At 39.9% G+C, this 27,043-nt stretch overlaps 1 protein-coding gene across 2 annotated transcripts in view; it reads right to left on the bottom strand.

The window, feature by feature from the left end:
* Positions 1 to 18,738, bottom strand: part of TSEN15 (tRNA splicing endonuclease subunit 15) — a 30,973-nt gene extending 12,235 nt beyond the window's left edge. Inside the window, exons 1-3 of one of the 2 annotated variants that reach the window (XR_011560911.1) lie at positions 18,340 to 18,738; positions 14,864 to 14,945; positions 14,459 to 14,594 (exon numbers count right to left, since the gene is read on the bottom strand). Coding sequence is in view for 1 of the 2 variants with exons in the window: in XM_019975982.2 (XP_019831541.2) it covers positions 14,459 to 14,594; positions 14,864 to 14,945; positions 18,340 to 18,465 (344 nt within the window). In the remaining variant the exon portion in view is untranslated. The remainder of the gene's footprint in view (positions 1 to 14,458; positions 14,595 to 14,863; positions 14,946 to 18,339) is intronic. The other variant, XM_019975982.2, reaches the window with a different exon arrangement.
* Positions 18,739 to 27,043: the final 8,305 nt, after the last annotated feature.

The raw sequence follows: 27,043 nt of genomic DNA, 5'->3' as shown, positions 1-27,043 counted from the left end.
CTCCTTGTCCATCACCAACTCCTGGAGTTCACTCAGACTCATGTCCATGGAGTCAGTGATGCCATCCAGCCATCTCATCCTCTGTCGTCCCCTTCTCGGCCTGCCCCCAATACCTCCCAGCATCAGAGTCTTTTCCAATGAGTCAACTCTTCGCATGAGGTGGCCAAAGTACTGGAGTTTCAGCTTTAGCATCATTCCTTCCAAAGAAATCCTAGGGCTGATCTCCTTCAGAATGGACTGGTTGGATCTCCTTGCAGTCCAAGGGACTCTCAGGAGTCTTCTCCAACACCACAGTTCAAAAGCATCAATTCTTCAGCGCTCAGCCTTCTTCACAGTCCAACTCTCACATCCATACATGACCACAGGAAAAACCATAGCCTTTACCAATATTGGTTCATTAATTATAACAAATGTACCATACTAAAGCAAGACAATAATAACTAATAAACACTGTGCTGGACTGAAACTTCAGTGGGAAACCTCTGTACTATCCATTCAAGTTTTCTGTAAATTTAAAATTGTTCTAAAAGATAAAGTACAGACAGATACAAAGCGATAACTATCTGCAAGGTTTCTGGCCTGAGCTTCAGAATGCATAGTGTTGCCATTAATGAAAGAAGGCAAATAAAGAGTTTTTTTTTTTTTTAACATGCATCTATTCTACTTCAGCAATATGTGAACCGTGAACTTCCTGATGTTCAAGCTGGTTTTAGAAAAGGCAGAGGAACCAGAGATCAAATTGCCAACATCCGCTGGATCTTTGAAAAATCAAGAGAGTTCCAGAAAAACATCTATTTCTGCTTTATTGACTATGCCAAAGCCTTTGACTGTGTGGAGCACAATAAACTGTGGAAAATTCTGAAAGAGATGGGAATACCAGACCACCTGACCTGCCTCTTGAGAAATCTGTATGCAGGTCAGGAAGCAACAGTTAGAACTGGACATAGAACAACAGACTGGTTCCAAATAGGAAAAGGAGTACGTCAAGGCTGTATATTGTCATCCTGCTTATTTAACTTCTATGCAGAGTACATCATGAGAAATGCTGGGCTGGAAGAAGCACAGGCTGGAATCAAGATTGCCGGGAGAAATATCAATAACCTCAGATATGCAGATGACACCACCCTTCTGGCAGAAAGTGAAGAGGAACTACAAAGCCTCTTGATGAAGGTGAAAGTGGAGAGTGAAAAAGTTGGCTTAAAGCTCAACATTCAGAAAACAAAGATCATGGCATCTGGTCCCATCACTTCATGGGAAATAGATGGGGAAACAGTGGAAACAGTGTCAGACTTTATTTTTCTGGGCTCCAAAATCACTGCAGATGGTGACTGCAGCCATGAAATTAGCTTACTCCTTGGAAGGAAAGTTATGACCAACCTAGACAGCATATTCAAAAGCAGAGACATTACTTTGCCAAAAAAGGTCCGTCTAGTCGAGGCTATGGTTTTTCCAGTGGTCATGTATGGATGTGAGAGTTGGACTGTGAAGAAGGCTGAGCGCTGAAGAATTGATGCTTTTGAACTGTGGTGTTGGAGAAGACTCCTGAGAGTCCCTTGGACTGCAAGGAGATCCAACCAGTCCATTCTGAAGATCAGCCCTGGGATTTCTTTGGAAGGAATGATGCTAAAGCTGAAACTTCAATACTTTGGCCACCTCACGGGAAGAGTTGACTCATTGGAAAAGACTCTGATGCTGGGGGGAGTTGGGGGCAGGCGGAGAAGGGGATGACAGAGGATGAGATGGCTGGATGGCATCACTGACTCGATGGACGTGAGTTTGAGTGAACTCCAGGAGTTGGTGATGGACAGGGAGGCCTGGCGTGCTGCGATTTATGGGGTCGCAAAGAGTGGGACACAACTGAGCGACTGAACTGAACTGATTCTTTTTCAAATTCTTTTTCCATTTAGGTTGTTACATAATATCAAGCAGAGTTTCCCATGCTTACAGTAGGTCCTTGTTGGTTATCCAATTGCTATATTCCAAGTATAGCAGTATGTACATGTCAATCCGAAACTCCCTGACCATCCCGCCTCACAACACTTCCCCTCTGGTAACCACAGGCTAATTCTCTAAAGTTTTTGCACAGCAAAGGAAATCATAAACAAACCAAAAAGGTAACCCAGCACACAACAGATGCCTAATAAATGAACAAGCAACCTAAAATATGAGGCAGCAATACGCAACCCCTCAAAAAGATGCTTCTTTGACTCTAGATGGTCTATAATTCCATTAAAATTCATTTATATTCATATTTAATGCTTCAAGAGAACATATAATTATGGATATTCATAAAATTTTTTACTGAAAGTTATACTATTTTAGTATAAGAAGAATAAATAAAATTTTAATTTTTCCTACACATCTTTGTTTTAAAATATGGGTTTTTTCCTCTTTCCTCAAAAAAACACTGGGTACAATGAATTTAAAAATAAACAACTGGTCCATTTTTATTATTTGGGTTACTGCTGTGAGAACACATAAACAGCTAACAAAATATTTTTAAAATAATTATGTCTTTTAAAAAAAGAAAAATTACTCTTTACAGGCCTTAAAAACGATATTTAAAAGCTACATTAACTCCGACAAAGTAAAAAGAACTGCAGTTAGGAAGAATGTATTCTTTTGAAACACTGAAAACCTTGACAACAACATTGCAGGAAACAGGTTGATATGGTTTAATAAGCTGAGCATCAGATTAAAATGCACAGGATTTCTAGTCTAACTTTGGCTCTGACACTCATTTCTATGTGTAATGAATTTTTTCACTTCTCTTAAAGCATAAACTATATAAAGATCTCGCCAAAAGAGTTCTGATCAAATCAAATGACAAAAGTTATTAGACTTTTAGCCTTATGGCTGCTGAACTAGCAGATGACCAATCTGGTATATGAAATGTTAAAGGCTTTTTTTTTTCTAAATTTCCAGAGTGATGTTCAGACAGGAAGATGCTAAGAAAGAGAACATTTGGAAAAACTGCCTTTCAGATAAGCTGGTAGAAGGTACCCATTTTAGAGAGGTTATCAATCACCAAACATCAAAAGAAACGCCACTAATTTGCGGAAGTGGAAGGATAAAACGGTCATCAGAGAGGTTCCATCCTCACATAAGCTATCCACTATCCTTCCCTGGCACTGAGACAAGAGAGTCATTTATAATTTAGTCAGGTTTAAAAGGATGAATGATGCATTGGTATTACTAAGCAAGGAACTATACAGCCCTTTGTAACAAAAGAGAACTGCCCCTGGATCTCATAATTGTAAAAAACACTCTGCTTGGCTATTTAAAAAAAATTCTCTGCTTGGCTTATTTAAAAAACATATATATATAAACAGATAAGGTTAAAATATGGCAAATGGGGTTTGAATTTTCAGCACATCTCTCATGTTTTACTGAAGAAACTAAATTGATATGGAAATTGGAAGATGACGTAAGTACTACCAGGAAAAATAAAACTGACAGCTAAAAAAACACAAAAATATTTTTTTCCCCTCACAATTTGCTATGGGTCCTTGTCTAAGTTTCTTAAGGAAGGTATTTTCCCATATACAACTACCCATAATACTAGTACTATTACAGAAGACTATAAAACTACCTTAATTTTGTTGTAATAGACTTCATTCATTTAGGGACATTCAACAAATATCAATGTCAGGATGGCAAGAATACTGGAGTGGGTTGCCATGCCCCCCTCCAGGGGATCTTCCTGACCCAGGGAGCGAACCCAGGTCTTCCGCATTGCAGGCGGATTCTTTACCACCTGAGCCACCAGGAAAGCCCAATATTGTATAGCACATGGAACTCTACTTAATGTTATGTGCCAGCCTGGATGAGAGTCATGACTGGGGGAGAATGGATACATGTATATGTACGGCTGAGTGCCTTTCCTGTTCATCTGAAACTACCACAGCATTGTTAATTGGCTATACTCCAATACAAAATAAAAAGCTTAAAGTTTGGGGGGAAAAAAGAGAAAGAAAAGCATGTTCTATCCCTGGGTTGGGAAGATACCCTAGAGTAGGAAATGGCAACCCACTCCAGTATTCTTGACTGGAAAATTCCATGGACAGAGGAACCTGTGGTCCACGGGGCCACAAAGAATTGGACAGGACTGGGGACACACACACAAATTTTATGTATTAATTGCTTTAGAGAAAACAATGAGCACAGACTGTACTTTTGCTCAAAGCACTGCATTAACTCACTGCTATTCAAACACACATTTGGTCTGTGATGGAATCTGTCTGTATTCTTGCCAGAAACTACATACACAAAACCAACAGGGGCCAACTCTGGGAAAATGAGTAGGAAATGGAAACAAAAACTGTCTGGGCATTCTGAGAAACTGACAGATATAACATTATATGTTGCCTAGAACTGTTACCTTTTAAGGAGTCACCAAATAATTTGGTTGGCCAAAAAGTTCAATGGGGGCTTTCCATTAAATGTTATTGAAAAAACCTGAATTAACTTTTTGGCCAACCAAAACATATACACCATAAAATAAATAATGGAAAGAATAAGCTTTTCAAATATATATGCCACTCTCTCACTCAGTAGTCAAGCTGCAAGATAGTTACTACCATAGTTTTAAGGACTACGGTGAGATTATTATCACTGGGGAAATAGTTCTTAATTAAGTTTAATTAACTATGAACAGAGTGTGGTCCAGTATTACAAACAACAGATTTTAAAACTTGGGACTTCAGGAAAGGCAACAGCTAACAAGCCTTGGCTACACTGTACCCTTTATGGATAACATGTAATTGTACCCACGGCAACTGCCAACTCCTCCGGCTCCTGGGCTTTGTATACTACCCAAATTCCCTAGTAATAAAAATGCCATTTTAAGTTTGTGAAGATACAGAACATTTATAAGAAAAAAAACACCACAATCAAGCAGCTAAGCAACACAGTCTAGGATAATGATTTACAGCTGGTGTGCTCAGGTTGATTGTACAAGTGTGTGGTAATTTATTTCTAACAACAAAGCTTTAAAGTTGGCAGGCTATATTTTAATGTAAAATTAATATTCCCCATAATATATCGCCATTCTCACCTACTCACATTCTACTATGCTTTCCTGGGTGAGAGTCAAAGTGAGGAGTCAATACAAAGAGGCCCTGGGAACAATGTATAAACTAAAGCTCTAGTATATCTATACTGCAGGTCAAGGAAAGTGGGCTAGAATCATGGGTCAGGACAACAATAAAGGTTAAATAAAAGTTAAAACACAGGCTAAAACCACCAGTCACAGCTAGGCATTAAACATCAGTAGCTACTAAGATCACACAGAGAGGAAACCAGACATTACATGTCTCCTGATGAAAGAATGGACTGCCAGCTAGAGTCTTACTAATGGGATCCAATTGCATCTAACCAAGCTGCTGGTTTCAGCTGCCAATTTGCAGAAAATACAGAGGACAGGGAAACATGCTGAAATGCACCATGAGTGAGTAATCGACAAACCCATACTATGGGAGAGTATGTATGTCAAACAGCCTAGGTTCTTTAACAGAAAAATTGTGAGAAAAGAGGACAGAGGCAGAACCCACACATTAGGAGTTGGTAAACCACTAGTCTATGGATCAATCTGGATGCCCTCTGTTCTTCTAAATAAAGTTATAAGAACACAGCCACACCCATCTGTTTATATATTTGTCTAGGGCTGCCTTCCCCCTAACGTGACAGAGCTAAGGAGTTGCAACAGAGACCAAACAGCCAGCAAATCTCAAAATATTTACTATCTAGAGCTTTATGGATAGCTTGTTGATCTCTACTGCAGATTAACAGAGTTTTACAGGATATAACCAAAACCATTTTTTAATGGGCAAAATTTATGAGATACAAATAAGGAACTGCTTTATTTGTAGAAATTGATTTTAAAATGTATATAAAAAAATAAAAGGGCATTACATGCCTCCTGATAAAAGAACAGACCACCAGCTATAGTGGTCTTATTAATATGACAATAATCAAAGCCCTGATTCCAGCTGCCAATTTGCAGAAAATACAGAGGACAGGGAAACATTAAAATGCACCACGAGTACACCATACAGTAGTATACCAAAATAAAAGTTATTATCCTAAAAGTAAGAATAATGCGAAAGGCAAAGGTTATGCTTAGGACAGGGCACACTGAAGGAGTTCTGAGATGGCTGGAAAGGTTTTATTTCTTGACTAGGTGGTGGTTACAAGTGGTCAAAATGTTCTCTTTGTAACTCAGCCCATGCATTTATACTGTGCTGCTTCCTGTATCTGGTTTTATTCTCCAATAAAAGATTTTAAAGTCACCAGCAAAGTAAGAAGAATGATAGCTATGAGACTTTGTTATCTACTAGGAGATCCTGGTGCAACTCATTGAATCCTTTATTATCTTTGGAAACAGTAGAGCATAAATAAAAACATCTTTTTAATCTCAGCTTTTTATATATGAAATTTGGATAAAAGAAGAACTCTATACCACTAAGGGTTCTAGAGCTAATGAAACAAGTGAAGGTTCTCTGAAATTCTGTAACATTCTCTACCAATGCAAAATATTCTTATAACCACATGGAATAAGCTACTGCATCATTTCCCTGCATAAAGTCCTTCCACAACACCATCCACATAGCAGCAATTTTTAAGAGCTCCTTCTGGAAACCTAGGACTCAACAGACATGCTTCGGGGGTAGGGAATCATGTATATTGTACAGACTGTGCCTTGCACAAAGGTGCCAGGTACAAGGGTGTCTGAAATCTGGTTGATGGAGCTTGCCAAACCTGAATCCTGGTGAAGACTTTTTCTGTATGTCCAAGGGAGTCCCTTTTTTCTAATTCGCTCCAAAGCAAGTCAGTCATGAGCTAGCTGTAGGCCTGTTCAAACATCCTCCCAGATCTACCTTTTGTCAAATTTAACATCATAAACTGTCTGAAAAGCTTCTGCATCATTAAGCTAAAACATGAACAAGCACATCTTACATCTGTATTTCCCTGATTAATTCCTCTTCTGTGAACTGCTGTTCATATTCTTTGCCCATATTTTTCATCTGCTTTTTCCCCCGAGTCACACAAGTTATTTACATATTCTGATTGAATCTTGGTCAGCTAAACATCAGTAAATCTCTTCTCCTAGTCTATGGAAACTTCTATATTGTCAGTGGGACTATGCACTGATAACCTTCTGGAGAGCAGATTACTAATAAGCAGTAAAGAAGAAGATGTAAATGCTGTATGTCCCAGCCATTTCACCTCCAGATTTCTACCTTAGAGAGACTCTCATACATGAGAACTAGGATATACTTCCATGGATATTCATTACAGTATAATTTGTAACAGCAAAAAGTATAAACAGTGATGTCCTTGAAGATGTATGTAACACTTCCTCCCTCGTTTCCCACCCATCCCTCTTTTCCCATGAGTTCTAGACATTCATTTGTTCATTAACGGCCTTAGCCCATGCCATTAGGCACCTACTCTGAACCAGATTCCATAATAGGTAGGCAGTCACTACTTTCACTTGTCTTGCTAACACATGGTCTCTTGCACTTTCAGGAGGCTTTTCATATCCTTCTGGGTCCTGATACAACCTTAAGTAAAGTGTTGATCAGTACTCCACTACTCCTGTTTTTCAATTTGTTGTTGCCGTTTAGTTGCTAAGTTGTGTCTGATTCTTTTGTGACCTCATGGACTGCAGGCCACCAGGCTCCTCTGTCGATGGGATTTCCCAGGCAAAAATACTGGAGAGGGTTGCTATTTCCTTCTCCAGGGGATCTTCCTGACCCAGGGATCAAACCCATGTCTCTTGCATTGCAGGTGGATTCTTTAACACTGAGCCAATAGGGAAGACCTGTTATTCAATTACCTAACAATAAATTAAGTGGAGGTGGTCCCAAATTACTGTTAATTAAATTTCTGAACAAAGGACAACTTTTTTTCCTAGATCTCATCTAACAATTACCAAAAAATGAAATAAAATTTATTTTCCAAGCCAACAATTAGAGCTAGAACATTACTTTCAAGAGAAGGTCTTAAATACCATATGGTCACATGCATATGCGGAATTGCACACCCACACGCAAGTTCATAGACACAGAAAACAGATCGGAAGTTGCCAGAGGCAGTGGGTAAAACAGGTGAAAAGAGTTAAAAAGTATAAACTTTCAGTTATAAAATAAATAAGTCATGGGTATGTAGTGTACAGCATGGTGACTATAGTTAATAATACCATATTGCATTATTTGAAAGTGGCTAAGAAAGTAGATCTTAAGGGTTCATATCACAAGAAAAAAAAACTCTAATTATATACAGTGACAAATCTTAACTAGATTTATTGTGGTAATTATTTTGCAATATATGCAAATATCAAATCATTATGCTGTACACCTGAGGCTAATATAATGTTGCATATCAATTATGCCTCAAAAAAGAAATAGGCTGTCTTGATCAGCACAGTATCTCTAACACAGACCACCTCCTGACATAACAGTCAATAAATATTTGCTAGGTAAAGACTAAAAAGTCCAAGCAATATTATCTGACAATAATAATTTTTAAAGTGAACCCAGTGATTTATTTTTATAGATGGTTTATTATCAAATAAAGAGCTGTTTATTCTCTTAAATTTAAAAAAAATGCATATTTTTTAAGGTGAGTTATCTTCATAAATTCCTACCCAAATACTTTTAGGACTTAATGAAATTCCTCCCTATACAAGGCGGCCAGAGATTCAAAGTCAATAATTTTCTTTGTGTTACTAATGAAGGAAAATTCCTACATTAACCACAAATGTCTTAAACTGCACCATTACTGTTATATATGCAACATTTTATATAGAAAGTACACATGGGAGTAAAAATAGATTAAAGTTTGCCTATTACCTAAAAATATCACTCCTGTTAAAAACTGAGGAATGAAATCAAACACACAAATCTTTATTTCTTAAAAGGTTATTTGCATTCTTTGAGTTGAGAACATTTTATGCCATAGAAAGCATAATAAATCCAATGTGTATTGGGTCCCATTTGTGCCATTTTCTATATTATCATTCCACTGCCTAATATAATCATGAATATTTATATAAAAATAAGACACACAGACTAAGCTCTCTGCTTCATTTGCACAAGAGTGTAAAGGGATTACTAATTTAACCTTCCAGCTAATTCTACTTAAAGAAGAAAACAAGCTTAAAAAGCTAGAAAAGCAATAATCACAATTAGGGAAAAACTAGAAATTAATCAGGCAAATTTATAGTTCTAGATTTATGAAATGATTTTGATTCAAACAGACTATATTCATTTTCTTTTTTAGGATTAAATATATGTTAATTCTAAATGATAGTTCCTTGTCCAAATAAATAATATAACAATAATACTAGCTAGGATGACATTGTTACAGCAATTTAAAGACACAAAGGGAGAATCTGAAGGAGTGAATTATTATGTCTTAGATAGAAGCATTATTGGAAATAAAGCTAGTTAAATTGTTGTGTACTGATTCTCAAAACACACAGAAAAATCTCACAGTAAGAAGCCTCTCAAAGAATAGTATAAATAGCCTGAAATATCAAAAGATAATTCTCATAACAAATCACACATATCAAAAATATTTAATAGAAATCTAAAAATTAGCTTAATATAATTTTATGGAATACACACAGTGAAAAAAATAACCAATTATGGTAGCTTTGATTTGGAAGGGATCTCATATATTATCTACTGATAACTTGTAACCTTCAATAAAAGACAAAGTGAAACTCAAGAATTGTGTGTCTCCAATCATCAAACAAAAATCTGCACCAAGACTAGAATCCAGGTCTTCTGGCTTTAGTCCACGGTCTTTCTCCTAAATCAATATGTATTAATTCTCTATGCATTCATAGAGAATTAGGAAAAAAGCAGATATTCATCAAAGTGCTTCATGTTGGAATTTAAGGTGCTCTGCCTTCTTCCCTTTCGAATTATGGTTCTGGACTCTTGAGAATCCCCTGGACTGCAAAGAGATCAAACCAATCAATCCTAAAGAAAACCAACCCTGAATATTCACTGGAAGGACTGATGCTAAAGCTGAAGCTCCAGTACTTTGGCCACATGATGCGAAGAGCTGACTTACTAGAAAAGACCCTGACGCCGAGAAAAACTGAAGGCAAAGGAGAAGAGGGCAGCAGAGGATGAGATGGTTAGATAGCATCACTGACTCAATGGACATGAATCTGAGCAAACTCTGGGAGATACTGGAGGACAGAGGAGCCTGGCATGCTGCAGTTCATAGGGTCACAAAGAGTCGGACATGACTCAGTGACTGAACAAGAGCTCCAAGCCCTCTTCCCTACTTATATACCCACTCAAATACACCTATGTCTTTATCTGTCCTTTCTACCTGCCCCACAGCCTCAGAGGTTCAGGTGCTCCTCTTCCAGCTCAGGATTAATCTCTTTAACTTGTCTCCTGAATCCTCCCCTCCCCATCTACTTATATACCCACTCAAATACACCTATGTCTTTATCTGTCCTTTCTACCTGCCCCACAGCCTCAGAGGTTCAGGTGCTCCTCTTCCAGCTCAGGATTAATCTCTTTAACTTGTCTCCTGAATCCTCCCCTCCCCATCTACTTATATACCCACTCAAATACACCTATGTCTTTATCTGTCCTTTCTACCTGCCCCACAGCCTCAGAGGTTCAGGTGCTCCTCTTCCAGCTCAGGATTAATCTCTTTAACTTGTCTCCTGAATCCTCCCCTCCCCATCTACTTATATACCCACTCAAATACACCTATGTCTTTATCTGTCCTTTCTACCTGCCCCACAGCCTCAGAGGTTCAGGTGCTCCTCTTCCAGCTCAGGATTAATCTCTTTAACTTGTCTCCTGAATCCTCCCCTCCCCATCTCGCAAGAAACTTGGCTCCATTACTCGTTACTTTCACTCCTCAATGTTCAGCCCTTCTCTAGGACAGTTCACAGCACAGCTGGCTTACCTCAGAACAAACAAGTCAGAGAGAGAGTGCCCAAGAGAAGCCACTGTTTTTTTTCCCCAAAGTATCATTGATTTACAATGTTTCAGGTATACAGCATGTGTGTGTGTGTGTGTGTGTGTGTGCGTGCGTGCGTGCGTGTGTGTTAGGCTTTCCCAGTGGCTCAGTGGTAAAGAATCCACCTGCAATGCAGGAGACACAGGAGAAACTGCATTCAGTTCCTGGGTCGGGAAGATCCCCTGGACGAGGGCATGGCAACTCACTCCAGTATTCTTGCCTGGAGAATCCCACAGACAGATGAGCCTGGCGGACTAAAGTCTTTGGGTTGCAAAGAGTCAGACATGACTGAAGAGACTGGACACACATGTATATATGTGTGTATATACACACACACACACATAGATAGATATGCTCTTGTCAGTTGAACACTTACAAATATTTTCTCTTATTCCACAGGCTGTCTTTTCATTTTGTTTATGGTTTCCTTTGCTATGTAAAAGTTAAGTTTAATTAGGTCCCATTTACTTATTTTTGCCTTTGTTTCCATTACCCTATGAGACAGATCCAAAAACTAGTGCTGTGATTTATTATGGCCTGTCTGTATTTCTTCTGGGAATTTTATAATACACATAGGTCTTTAATTCATCTTAAATTTATTTTTGTATATAGTGTTAGAGAATGTTCTAATTTCTTTCTTTTATTAATAGATACAGCTGTCCAGTTTTCCCAACACTACTTAATAAAGAGATTATCTTTCCTCCATTGTATATTCTTGCCTTCTTTTTGGCAGATTAATTGACCATAAGTGTGTGGGTTTATTTCTAGGCTCTCTACTCTGTTCCATTGATCTACATGTCTGCTTTTGTGCCACTACCATACTGTTTTGATTTCTATAGCTTTGTAGTATATTCTGAAGTCATGGAACATGATTCCTCCAGCTCCATTCTTCTTTTTTAAGATTTACTCCATTTCACAAGATTTACTCAAGAATCGCTCCATTTTTCTTTCTCAAGATTTACCATTGCATCAAAAAGAATAGAATACCAAGGGATAAACCTACCTACCTAAGGAGGCAAAAGACCTGTACTCTGAAAACTATAAGACACTGATGAAAGAAATCGAAAATGACACAGACAGAAAGAAAAATATACCATGTCCTTGGATAGGAAAAATCAATACTATTAAAATGACCATATGATCCAAGGCAATTTATAGATTTAGTGCAATCTCTATCAGATTATCAAGAGTATTTTTTACATTGGAAAAGATCCTGATGCTGGCCAAGAGTGAAAGCAAAAGAAGGGGGCGGCAGAAGCTGAGATGGTTAGATAGCATCACCAACTCAATAGAAATAAGTCTGAATAAACTCTGGGGGATAGTGAAGGACAGGGGGCCTGGCAAGCTGTAGTCCACGGGGTCACAAAAATTGGATATGACTCAGCAACTGAACAACAACAACTTTTCACAGAACTAGAACAAAAAATTTTCAAATTTGTATGGAAACACAAAAGACTCCAAATAGCCTTACATCTTCTATAATCTGATCTTAGAAGTAACATCTCATCATTTTTGCCAAGTTTTATTTATTAACATTAAGTCACTGGGAATTCCCTGGTGCTCCAAGGGTTAGGACTCTATGCTTTCACTGCCGAGGACCTGGGTTTGATCGTGGTTGGGGAACTAAGATCCCACAAGCCGCTCAGTGCACAACACCCATTCCCCAACAAAAAAGCAAGTCACTGATTCCAGCCCAAACTCCAGGGAAGGGAATTACACAAGTGTGACCATCAGAAGGCTGGATTACAAAAAGCCATCTTAGAAGCTGCCTGCCACAGCTTCTAAGGAAGAAAAACAGAAAAGGAGACTTTTAACAGGATACCAGGTGTTCTTACAAAGCAAGCAATTGGGAAAACCTGGTACTGGCATAAGAGTAAATATACTGACTAATAGAGTATAAAGAGAGGCCAGAAACAAATCAAAGCATAGCTGCACAAAGATGGTAGTGAGATAATAAGGAAAGGAGGGAATATTCAGCAATTGGACGCAGAGAAAAATGGTCATCCAACTGAAAACAGGGTCCCTAGCCTTCCTCTCATAACATTAAAAAAGGCAACTTCAAAACTTAGTGAAAATACAGGTGAACTTCTTTTAAATCTTTACTTAGGAAATAGCTCTTATATTCGATACAGATATTGATTATTAAAATTAATAAATATGATTATATTCAAATTAAAAACTGTTATTCATCAAAAGATACCTGAAAGACAGATTTTTAAAGCTGGGAAACACAACCAAAAGGATTACTATCAAGAATATATAAAGAACTCCTAGGAGTCAATGAGGAAACTACAAATAATCCAATAGGTAAAGGATGTGAAAATGCAATTTTCAAGAGAGGAAATAATAAATATATAAATAAATGTTCAATATCAGAGACCTGCAAACTAAGACCACAATTAGACAAGCCATTCAACTGACAGAAATTTAAAAGTCAGAGAATACTAAATGTCAGAGACCATATAGCTTCCAAAGATCTTATTTACTATGCAGGGGAAAGTAAACTGAGGCAACCACTTTGGAAAATAGTTTGAAACTATCCCCTAAAGTCAAACATGAGCAACACTCCATCATCAGGAGAGATGTGAAAACTAAGGTATAATCACACGATGGAATGCTGTACAGCAGCCCACCCTCCCAGCCAAAAGACACCATAATATAACCTTAACAATATAAAGCAAGCCTCAAAAGATGACATGCCTTTTTATAAAGTTAAAAATATCTAAAATGAAACCACTCCCAACGAGCATGAAAACTACAGTAACATTTTACAGTAAATAAACACTTGTTCAACACTCATATTTAACTTAGTTCTCAAATAACCAAGAATAAAGCCATGATTCCTATACCCCAAATTCCTTTTAAAATATACTGTTGCTGTTGTTTAGTCACTAAGTCATGTCCGACTCCTTATGACCCCACGGACTGTAGCCTACCAGGATTCTCTCTGTCCATGGGATTTTCTAGGCAAGAATAATGGAGTGGGTTGCCATTTCCTTCTCCAGAGGATCTTCCTGACCCAGGGATGGAACCCGTGTCTCCTGTGTTGCAGGCAGATACTTTACCCTTGATCTACCAGGGAAGCCTTTAAAATATATTACTACCTCTAATTTAAGGATTTCTAGTACTTTATGCCGGAGAAGGCAATGGCAACCTACTCCAGTACTCTTGCCTGGAAAATCCCACGGACGGAGGAGCCTGGTAGGCTGTAGTCCATGTGGTGGCGAAGAGTCGGACACGACTGAGTGACTTCACTTTCATGTATTGGAGAAGGAAATGGCAACCCACTGCAGCGTTCTTGCCTGGAGAATCCCAGGGACGGGGGAGCCTGGTGGGCTGCCGTCTATGAGGTCACGCAGAGTTGGACACGACTGAAGTGACTTAGCAGCAGCAGCAGCAGCGCTTTATGCAGGAAAGGAGCTAACCTGCTAAACAAAAATCAAAATCAGCTGCCCACCTGTTATGGCTGAGGGAAGCACTGATGGGTGTAGGTACCACAGTCTGTAACCCTTCTCCTTCTATCTCAGTACCAAGAAGGCAGATGAGCTGGAGATCTGGTAGTCCCACACAGTTTACTTCATGCCAGCTTTTACCTGAAAGTGTATCATCGAATGGACAACAATATTTATCAAAAATAAAAGATAAAAGGTCTAAACATCTACCTAATACTCAGCTGAGCAAACATCACTTATAATGCTATGTCCCTTTATCTTTCTAGTATTTTCTGTTACTCATAATTCCCAGTGTTAATGAATAAAGAAATCACAACACTGACAAAATTAACAGCAAATGCATAAACACTATATCCCGACCCAACTCCTCACTCCCCCACCGTAGCCCCAATAATAAACAAATTACTTACTCTCCATGAGGTCCAGGTAAACCAAGAACGCTATATAAACTTGGGTGGCATCTCCTATATCTAATTCCATCATTTCTAAATACTGAAAATCAAAATGTAATTGTCAAAGAGAGAAGGAAGAATCTCTTAGCATTTGCTTTCAATTAACAACTAGTCAATAGATAATGTATAAGACTCTCTTAAAGGTATAGTGGGAGTTACTTGGCAATCAAGCCCTGATCCCTATCTCTTAAAAAAACTTATGGATTGCTAGGGTAAACACATACACACTTGCAATTGCAGATAAATAATAGTGCATTACAGTAAGTGACTAAAAACCAAGTGAATGGAAAACGAAAACCAAAACATGACACAACAGGTCAAAGCAGCTGAGCTCAGGTGGCTTGGTTGGTGAACGTTTCCTGGCAGAAGTGGGATGCAAGCTGGGCCCTGAAGGACATGTATGAGTTGAATAAACAGAGAAAGAGTGACAGTGTGAGTAATCACAGGAAAGTGGAAATAAGCAACATGGGCTCAAGGGCCTAGAAAGAAACCTACCTGCCAGGAGTAGAGACATCTTAACAGGACTTTTGTCAGGGCAGGTTAGTGGGAGCCTCTGATTCCCCGGTCTCATTTGCCGGTGGAGAAGCTGTGCTGGAAGCGCAGTCCTGGCCTCTCTCCCCACCCCTGCTCACTCAAGAGTAGGGAATTCATTAACTGTTGAGTTTCAAAGAAAGGATCAAGGAAGCTGCTGCAGCTTTCAGACTTGTTGGTCAGCACAGAGTGAACACTCTTCAGGGCCTGCCCCTGCAGAAGCCTGAGGTATTCCAGCTCTGTCAATGACTAGGTAGGTGGGGAACAGGGTCAATGCAGAGGTGAGGCATCTGCAGACCCACCTGGGTGTACTAAAGTCACACTTTGCACCAGCATCCACCAAAGTGTGTACAGATGCAGGAAAAGAGGAGTGCTACTAACTGTCCTCCTCAACCTCAAATGAGTTTGGAAATGACACCGAAAAGGCAACCGGGGACCAGGGCCGAGGTCTTGATGGCCAGGGTAAAAGTGTGAATTTTACCCTTCGGCAAATTCTCTAAATATGAGAATTACATAACCAAAGTGGTCTTTAAGGATGATAAATCTGATCCTATGTTATTGGATTGACCTAAGTTGACTATGCCAAAGCCTTTGACTGTGTGGATCAGAACAAATGGTGGAAAATTCTGAAAGAGATGGGAATACCAGACCACCTGACCTGCCTCCTGAGAAACCTATGTGCAGGTCAGGAAGCAACAGTTAGAACTGGACATGGAACAACAGACTGGTTCCAAATAGGAAAAGGAGTACGTCAAGGCTGTATATTGTCACCCTGCTTATTTAACTTCTACGCAGAGTACATCATGAGAAACGCTGGGCTGGAAGCACAAGCTGGAATCAAGATTGCCAGGAGAAATATCAATAACCTCAGATATGCAGATGACACCACCCTTATGGCAGAAAGTGAAGAGGAACTAAAAAGTCTCTTGATGAAAGTGAAAGAGGAGAGTGAAATAGTTGGCTTAAAGCTCAACATTCAGAAAACAAAGATCATGGCATCTGGTCCCATCACTTCATGGGAAATAGATGGGGAAACAGTGGAAACAGTGACAGACTTTATTTTGGGGGGCTCCAAAATCACTGCCAATGGTGACTGCAGCCATGAAATTAAAAGATGCTTACTCCTTGGAAGGAAAGTTATGACCAACCTAGATAGCATATTCAAAAGCAGAGACATTACTTTGCCAACAAAGTCCATCTAGTCAAGGCTATGGTTCTTCCAGTGATCATGTATGGATGTGAGAGATGGACTGTGAAGAAAGCTGAGTGCCAAAGAATTGATGCTTTTGAACTGTGGTGTTGGAGAAGACTCTTGAGAGTCCCTTGGACTGCAAGGAGATCCAACCAGTCCATTCTAAAGGAGATCAGACCTGGGTGTTGCTGAAGCTGAAGCTGAAACTCCTAATACTTTGGCCACCTCATGTGAAGAGCTGATTCACTGGAAAAGACCCTGATGCTGGGAGGGATTGGGGGCAGGAGGAGAAGGGGATGACAGGGGATGAGATGGCTGGATGGCATCTCCAACTCGATGCACATGAGTTTGGGTAAACTCTGGGAGTTGGTGATGGACAGGGAGGCCTGGTGTGCTGCCATTCATGGGGTCGCAAAGAGTCAGACACGACTGAGCAACTGAACTGAAGTAATTTTCAAACTGAATGATGCAAATGCAGAACTGAAAATCAAACAATTAATGTCTTTTCTTTTTTTTAAGATCAATTAGATCCTTCAAGAAGAAAAACCAAAAGAAAAGATTTGATGGTTCGAGCTTATAGAGCGTTTGACTTTAAAGAAAAAAAAAAACCCTGCAAGTATGAAAATTAAATAGTAACATCAAATCTAGAAATAGCTTTTAAAACTTATTACTGGTGTTTTACTTTAAATATTTAGGTAGTGGCTACTGTACGTTGTGCTTTACTAATATTAACTGACTTAATCCTCTAACAACCCGATAAGGTTAGTACTATTCTTATCTCCATTTTACAGAAGAGAAAACTGAGGAACAATGAGATAAAACATTTTTTCCCGCCCCCCCCCCCCCCAAATAAAAAGAAAAATCACAAAGCTGATGACAGAACCAGGATGCAAACTCAGGCAGTCTGAATTCATGCTCCTGACCACCATGCTCCTTCTCCATATTTTGGTTCTTTGATGGCACTGAATAATATCTCCATGTTATCGTTTGTTTTTCCTAACCCTGAGAGGGTGTAAGGGGATCAGAGCAGAAGGATAAAATCAAGCAAGAGAAGATGAAAAGATCTTCAAATTTTTCCTTTTCTGGGATGTTTGTAGATGATTATCTATGAAATACTGCTCTCCAGCAGAAGAATGCGATTCTATTCAAACAACTAGACCAAAGTACTTACTCCCTGAGATTCCTGCAAAACTCATATCCATTCACTGTCCATTCATTGCTTGGGCCGTAGCTGGTAAAAGGCAGCAATTTGCCAACAAGGCAAACGAGGACTGTGCCTAAAACCTTGACCATAGTAGACTACTACAGCTTACTCAAGGCCCACAAACTGTTCCGCTTGTTTACTATGAGGATTAAATGAGACCATCTCCAAGAACGGCCCTAAACAGCAAAACTCGGATTACTGGTGCGGCTGCAATCTGGCTCCAGAGGCTATATAGTTAACGATGTTCCCTCCAGTTAAGAACGGTTCGAGGGAGGCGAGGCGGGAGGGGGCGGTGTCAGAACAATAGTTTAACTCATTGAAACAAACAAAAACAATGTTGCCTGCAGCGGGCCATGAGCAAAAAGAATCCCCTTTCCGTGAGGTTCGAGGGAAACTCTGCGATCCCATTGGGTGGGAAGTCAAGAACCCAAGGAGGAGCACGGCCCGGGGGTCCCGCCTTGGGTACAGGCCTGGACAAGGCGCCCCGCTCCTCTCGCGCCTGCTGACCTTAGGGTGCGTGCCCATCCAGGCGTCCTCGGGGGCCCACGGGTGGGCGCTGCCGCCGCCGCGATCGTCGCCCGGGAGCACATCGCCGCAGCCCGCGGTCGGCTGGGACTCGCCGCGCTCCTCCATGCCCGGCCGTGCGGCGCGCCCGTGGTGCACCGCGCCGTGCTCTCCGCGCCCGGCCAGAAGCTGAGACTCTCGCGTCTGGGTTCCGCCTCCGCGTTGTGTGTTGCGCCGGCGCGGGAGAGCTCAGGTGCTGGGAGAATCAGCCCCACCTTCAGACCAGCATAACTTTAACCTGAGCGAACGCCCTCCCGTTTCCGTCCGAGCTTATTCAGATCTGGGTGGATGCTAGCGTGGAGAAGGATCAGAAGCTCTTAATTCTCCTTACATCAGCGCCGTTTACAACTCTATTGAGAAAATGGGGGCTCCTTAAGGCCTCTTTGCCCTGACGTGTCTGCTCAAAGTGTGGAAGTGGATGAGATCTCCAAAGAAAGCGGAAAGGAGACCGGAATTTCAAGAACCACATTTTTAGGGTGAACGAACCGTTTAGGAGTAGAGGAACAAGAGTAAACACGAATTGTTGAATGTAAACACAAGTGGTTAGAAAAGTAGGATGCAAACCAGCATAGGCATGTGACGTGGAAGTCAAGGCTGAGCAGTTTCAGACAGGACGTGTAGGACATTTTAAGCATTTATGGATTTACTGTGAGTGAAATAGGGGTACGCTAGAAGTTCCCGTTATGTTTTCTGCGTCCCTCTGCCTGAAGTGCTGAGACTAGATCTTAGGGGTCAAGGGTGGAAGCAGGGACTGCTTAGGAGGTATTGCCTTAATTAACCAAGGCAAGAGATGACTCTCAAGAGTCAAAGTGCCAGACAGGGATAGAACTTCTGCTTCCAAATATGACAGACTGAGGCTATACCCCAGAATAAAACATCTATAAAAATTGGACATAATACAAAAATAGAAAATAGATATTAGGACAAATACCTAAAAGGACATAATACAAAAATAGGTATTCCAGAATACTCTGGAATGCAAACAGAAGCACCCTGATCCTAGTCAGGAGGGCAAGCTTGCTTGGAGGGCAATGAAGCACCACAAGGAAGGTTTCCCTTTTCTTGGACTTAGCTTGAGCTGAATGCAGAAGAGCCAACTCACTGGAAAAGACCCGGATGCTGGGAAGGATTGAAGGCAAAAGGAGAAGAGGGCGGCAGAGGATGAGTTGGTTAGATAGCATCACCAACACAATGGACATGAGTTTGAGCAAACTCTGGGAGATAGTGGAGGACAGGGAAGCCCGGTGTGCTGCAGTCCGTTGGGTTGCAAAGGGTCCGACAGGACTTAGCGACTGAAGAACAACAATAAAGTACAGTCTGGGAGGCAGGTTCTTCAGCAGCAGGGGCATATGCGGGAAAACTCTGTTTTTCTTATCTGGAGAAGCAAAAAAGTGAAGCCAGGAAACTTTGAAAGCTGAAGACATCAAGAAATCCCCAAAGGGTAGGAGCCAGAGAGAGAGGATCCCCTAACTCTGCTTTCATCTCTGAACAGATCCTGAACCACCTGAAACAAAATCCCAGCAGTTCAGTTAAAAACAAAAGATCTGAACTGAGACTAAAGTTGTCCCCCAAGAAAGAGAGTTTATGGTTTAAATTTAGTCAAGAGAATCACCTGCTAATGCAAAGAAAATAATACTCATCATAGCAAAATAATGCAATCCAGAACATCCACAGTTCATCATTCATAAAGTCCAAGATACAATTCAAAATTAGTGACATATGAAAATCAAGAAAGTGGGTCACATTTTCTGGAATCTGACCCTGAGATGAATCAGATGTTGAGATTGACAGATGAAAACTTTAAAGTAACTATTATAACTATTCTCAGTGAAGTAAAACACAACATGTTTTCAGTGAATAAAACTCTCAGGAGACAAACAAACAAACAAACCTCACCAGAGAAAATGAAAAAAAGGATCAAATAGAAATTCTGAAGCTAAAAATTAAAATTTCAGAAATACAAAATTCACTGGGTGGATTTAACAGCCAGATGGAAATTACAGAGGAAAAAATAAATGAATTGAAGCAATCATCCAAGACATCATCCAAAGTGAACAACAAAGAGAAGATGATTTTTTAAAAAAATAAACAGAGCTCAGAGAACTGCTACGTAATATCAGATAATCCAACATATATGTAAATGAAATACTAAAAGGAGAAAAGAAAGAGAATGGAATAGAAAAAAATGAAGAAGTTAATAATTCCCCAAGTTTGATGAAAGAAATTTACAGGTACAGAACACTAAATGATCACCAGGTAATATAGACACAGTGAAGTCCATGCTGAAGTCAAACTTGAAAGCCAGATAAAAAGCCTGAATGCATTAAAAAATGCATTATGTATAGAGAGAAGTGTATCCTGTGATGTGAAACCACACATGAAGATTCATAAATTGCCCTGCTGCTACTGCTGCTGCTAAGTTGCTTCAGTCGTGTCTGACTCTGTGCGACCCTATAGACGGCAGCCCACCAGGCTCCCCCGTACCTGGGATTCTCCAGGCAAGAACACTGGAGTGGGTTGCCATTTCCTCCTCCAATGCATGACAGTGAAAAGTGAAAAGTGAAAGTGAAGTTACTCAGTCATGTCTGACTTTTAGTGACCCCATGGACTGCAGCCTACCAGGCTCCTCCATCCATGGGATTTTCCAAGCAAGAGTACTGGAGTGGGGTGCCATTGTCTTCTCTGCTTCAAACAGCTTCTAAGCCCTAAAGAAGCAAATAACTCTGAAATTAGTAGGTTCCTTGGGAGAAGGCAATGGCAACCCACTCCAGTATTCTTGCCTGGAGAATCCCAGGGACCGGGGAGCCTGGTGGGCTGCCGTCTATGGGGTCGCACAGAGTCAGACACGACTGATGTGAATTAGCAGCAGCAGCAGTAGGTTCATTGACAGTAATTCAAGTAAGTAGAGGTCTAAAGATCCCAATCAGTTCACATGATGGAATTTAGAAGCATTTAGGAGCATTCTGTTGCTCATATGATGAAGGGGGAAATTTTATAAATAAGGAGATCCAATGGAACTAGGTACTAGGTGAACAGGTCCAGACATCTTCAGGGGGAGATTTTCAACTTAAGGGGAAGAAAAAAAAGATGTATGGGGCAGAGAGGTTGGAGAATCCCAAAAGTATACAGAAAGATATTTCAACTGAAAAAAGAAAAAAAAAAGCAACAGGCTAATGCTAGCCTTTGGCAAATAAATGAAGTTCTGTTGCTTAGAAAAAATATGATCTATTTAAGCATGAATATTAAATGTTTCTGACTTTTAATGTCATTGTTTATTACAGAGAGTTGAAGAATAAAAATAGATTGTCCCTTGGCTTCCATACTAAGCAATAGAAACTTATTTATAAATAAATCTTGGTGATTTGGAGTAGCTAAGAAAGAAAACAAAAGATTTGGGACTACCTAAAAAGCCTGGTAGGAGAAGGGGACGATAGAGAATGAGATGGTTGGATGGCATCATCAATGCGATGGACATGAGTTTGAGTAGGTTCCGGGAGTTGGTGCTGGACAGAGGAGCCTGGAGTGCTGCAGACGATGGGGTCGAAAAGAGTCGGACACGACTGAGTGACTGAACTGAACTGAACTGAAGTGAACAATGTCTAGTGTGGTAATCCAGAGTAAAATACACCCAAAAACAGGTTAGAGTTTCAACTTCTCATAGACTGAAGAATTTCTCCTTTTATAAATGTTCCCATGGTTTAATATATCAGAGAACCAAAGTGGTTAGGAAAAAAGCTAGATAAGTAACAACAAATAAAATTCTTCCTGAGTATACTGGGTGATATCAAATTCCATGTAATCTGGCACTTGCTCTACTGATTTCCCATCTTGATATCTGAGACAGACCATTTTATTCCCGCAAAAAAGTCTATAAAGTCCAGGCCGAGACATTAATTCAGTTAGAGTCTCCAGAGGAAAAACGAACTTTGGATTGTGATGTGAATGTTTAATGTGTTAAAAAGAAAACGTTTTTACACAGTGTTATGTACGATAGTGATCTCAAGCTTAAAAATGTAGGCTAGCATTCTGGATCAGCTTTAATTCATTGCTTGTAAGAATGTTCATATGTATCTTGTTCCTTTTTTGTACACAAAGCATGTAATTTCCCATTCTCTGTGTTTCACAGAGAATAGTTAAGATGTTTATACTTTTAGTAAAATATTTAGGATACTATGATATTTTACTACTCATGTGCATGAATATGTTTGAAGAACCTCATACATATAGAATTTAGAATAATCAAAATATCTTCTCTCCATTTCTCATAAATTTAAGAATGCAATCTAAATTCCCCATTTTAAGAATCAGGCTATAGTATATTTAATTTTAAAAAATGCTGCTTACATAAACAACAACAAAAATAAGGTACCTAGAATACAGATGAGCAAACCCTTTATGGAGAACATAATAAATGTTACTGAAGCTCATCAGAGAAGTATGTCTGTCCATTAATTTAGGTCTTCTCTAATGAGCTTTGATAACATTTATAGATCAGTTTGGAGGAAATTGCCAACTTTACAATACTGATCTGTAAGTTCTAGCTATTTCAATCACAGTCTCAATAGGGGTTTGTCTAATACTTGATAAACTGATTCCAAAATGTTAGCATGCTGCTGCTGCTAAGTCACTTCAGTAGTGTCTGACTCTGCGGGACCCCATAGACGGCAGCCCAAAGGGCCAAAAATAACCAAGACCCTTCTGATGAACAAACTGAGAGAACTTTTTATAAAGGTCTATAATTAAGAGTATGTGATATTTCTACAAAGGTAGATAAATAAACCAATGGAATCAAGTAGCAAGTCACGCACATACGGACAGAGATTACATTACAGATGTAATGCAGAGTTGAGGCAGTGAATATGTGTATATGTAAATGTATGTAGAAGGCAATGGCACCCTACTTCAGTACTCTTTCCTGGAAAATCCCATGGATGGAGGAACCTAGTAGGCTTCAGTCCATGGGGTCACTAAGAGTCGGACACGACTGAGCGACTTCACTTTCACTTTTTACTTTCATGCATTGGAGAAGGAAATGGCGACCCACTCCAGTGTTCTTGCCTGGAGAATCCAGGGACGGTGGAGCCTGGTGGGCTGCCGTCTATAGGGTCGCACAGAGTCGGACATGACTGAAGCGACTTAGCGGCATATGTATGTACACATATACACACGTAGGTATAAAGAAAAATTGGATTGCTAATTGCACCATAAAGTCTAATTTCTTCTTTTTGTCCCTCTTTAAATTATAGCTGATTTACAATTTTATATTAGTTTCAGATGTACAATATAGTGATTCAATATTTTTATACATTATGCTCCATTTAAAATTATTATAAAATAATGGATATATTTCCTTGTTCTGTACAATATATGCTGCTGCTCCTGCTAAGTTGCTTCAGTCGTGTCCGACTCTGTGTGACCCCATAGACGGCAGCCCACCAGGCTCCCCCATCCCTGGGGTTCTCCAGGCAAGAACACTGGAGTGGGTTGCTGTTTCCTTCTCCAAAGTGAAAAGTGAAAGGGAAGTCACTCAGTCGTGTGCGACTCTTAGTGACCCCATGGACTGAAGCCTATCAGGCTCCGCCATCCATGGGATTTTCCAGGCAACAGTACTGGAGTGGGGTGCCATTGCCTGCTCCGTGTACAATATATACTTGTATCTTATTTATTTTATACATAGTAGTTTGAGCCTCTTAATCTCATATCCCTATCTTGCCCTCCCCCCTTCCCTCTCCCCACTGGTAATCTATAGTTAGTTTTCTTTATCTGTGAGTCTGTTTCCATTTTGTTATGTTCATTTATATTCCACATATAAGTGACAACATACAATATTTGTCTTTCTCTGTCTGGTTTATTTCACTAAGCATAATACTCTCCAGGTCCATCCATGTTATTGCAAATGGCAAATTATTATCTTCTATATGGCTGAGTAATATTCCATTGTATATATACATACCACATCTCCTTTATTCATTCATCTGTGGACGCATGCTTATATTGCTTTCATATATCTATTGTAAATAATGCTGCTGTGAATATTGGAGTAAATGTATGATTTTGAATTAGTGTTTTCATTTTCTTCAAATATATACCCTGGAGTCGGGTTGCTTCATCATCTGGTAGTTCTTAGTTTTTTGAGAAACCTCCATACTGTTTTCCACAATGGCTATACCAATTTACATTCCCACAAACAATGTACTAGGGTTCCCTTTTCTCCACATCCTCACCAATATTTGTAATTTGCAGACTTTTTGATAGCCATGCTGACAGGTGTGAGATGATATCTCTTTGTGATTTTGATTTTCACTTCTCTGATAATTAGCAACGTTGAGTATCTTTTCATGTGCCTATTGGCCATTTGTATGTCTTTTTATGAAAAATGTCTATTCAGGTCTTCTGCCCATTTTTTAACCAGGTTGGTTTTTTTTCTTTGATATTAAGTTGTGTGTGTGTGTGTGTGTGTGTGTGTGTGTGTGTTAGTCACTCAGTTGTGTCCAACTCTTTGCGACCCCACAGACTGTAGCCCACCAGGCTCCTCTGTCCATGGAGTTCTCCAAGCAAGGATACTGGAGTGGGTTGCCATTTCCTCCTCCAGGGGATCTTCCCGACACAGGGATCAGACGCACGTCTCTTATGTCTCCTGCATAGGCAGGTGGCTTCTTTACCACTAGCACCACCTGGGAAGAACGATAGGCTTTTATATGCCCTTAATATGTTTTTATATGTTTATAAAATAGAATGGTTTTTATCAGTTTAAAATAAGATATTTAACCATATAAATTCAAAATTACTGAGCTTGAAAATCTGTATATTTAAACTAAAATTTTGCTTTTGAGGCTTTAATCATCTGGAGCCTGCAACTCTGCCATATGGTTGTCACCATTCAATATCATATATTCAATATGACATTTGAAAGCACTGTGTAAGCCAACTATACATCAGATATTTAGCTCATTTTTTCCGTTTTAACAAAGTTTTTAGCTTTTCTGTAAAAGGTTAACATACAATTATATGAAAGTCATAGAATAATCCAGCTTTCTCTCTTCCCCCTTCCTGCCCTGCCCTCCAGTCTTGCTCTTCTCATCTCCATTCCCCAAGCTCTGTGTTCTCTCATTCTTTTGCTTGTATAGTTCCATCAGCCTGAAAGTCCAACCTCTCCCAACCCTCTATCACTTTCCTAAAATATGCCCCTCATTTTTCAATACTTGGTTCAAAGGCATTTCTCTAATGAGGCATTTCCTAACCATCCTCACTTCCCTTCCTTATCCTCTTTTCCTACCAGTTTGTGGTATTTATTCATTCATGCAATATACCTTAATTATCCATGCATTTCCAGCACCCATGCCTTGGCACAGCAGGCACTGAGAAAATGTTGAAACAAATAAGTGAAGACAATTTGAGAAACATATCTAGTCTTTTTAAATGAGATAAAAGGAATGCATTTTAAATTTGTATAAATGTGTTTGGAATTGAAAAACATTTTTCTATGGTAACTATTATATAGTGCTTGGATACGGGCCAGAGCTTAGACAAAACTTTGAAAGTGGCACAGTTTAATTTTATCCCTTCCCATTTCGGCCACTGCTCTTTTTCTCACGCTACCCTCCATATCCTTTCCCTACTTGGACTTGGAGTCCTCAAGCACGTATCAGAAATCCACAGAACTTGCTTTGTCATAAAGGGTGCCATGCTCCATATATGGATCCCATTCTGTTCCCTTCATCAAAGCTTCTTATAGTGCACCTCAGTTTAGCTATTGAGGTTAGAAACTCATTTAATTCACACAAATGTAGGAATACCAAAGCTATTGCCTAATATTCTTATCTCAAGTGTTTTAGTGTTAAAATTGGCACACTTGTCACTTTGAATGAATGTTTATGTTGTAGGATTTTAGGTTGGCTAAGACACTCATTGGAAAAGACTCTGATGCTAGGAGGGATTGAGGGCAGGAGGAGAAGGGGACGACAGAGGATGAGATGGCTGGATGGCATCACTGACTCGATGGACGTGAGTCTGAGTGAACTGCGGGAGTTGGTGATGGACAGGGAGGCCTGGTGTGCTGCAATTCACGGGGTCGAAAAGAGTCGGACACGACTGAACGACTGAACTGAACTGAAGACAAGGGAATAAAAAAATCCAAGTAGTGACAAAAACAATGTGTGTGCATGCTCAGTCATGTCCTACTCTGCAACCCCATGGTGTGTAGCACACCAAGCTCTTCTGTCCATGGGATTCCCCACGTAAGAATACTGGAGTGGGTTGCCATTTCCTTCTCCAGGAGATCTTCTCTACCCAGGATTGAACCCATGCCTCCTGCAATTGGCAAGATCAGCAGGTAGATTCTTAACTACTGAGCCACCTAGGAAGCCCCCCAAAAGGTATTTTGGTGCAGGAAAAACTAGCCCTGTTGATTCAGCCAAGACTCCCTCCTCCAACTTTGACCCAGCCAGATAAAAAGGGCAGGACACCTTCTGCCCCTTTCTCTGGAGAAGGATTCACCACCTTCTGCCCCTTTCTCTGGAGAAGAAGGATTCAAACACTCAGCACCCGAATGATTGACATTTAGTAATTTCATAAACGGTTGTTGAATGAGAAAATAAGGCAGGAACTTAAAAGGCTTTTACATAGGAAGAAATTGATGTCCAGAGAG

The sequence above is a fragment of the Bos indicus genome, chromosome 16 (genome assembly GCF_029378745.1).
Source record: "Bos indicus isolate NIAB-ARS_2022 breed Sahiwal x Tharparkar chromosome 16, NIAB-ARS_B.indTharparkar_mat_pri_1.0, whole genome shotgun sequence".
Lineage (NCBI taxonomy): Eukaryota > Metazoa > Chordata > Mammalia > Artiodactyla > Bovidae > Bos > Bos indicus.
This window is presented reverse-complemented; position numbering and strand designations above follow the sequence as displayed.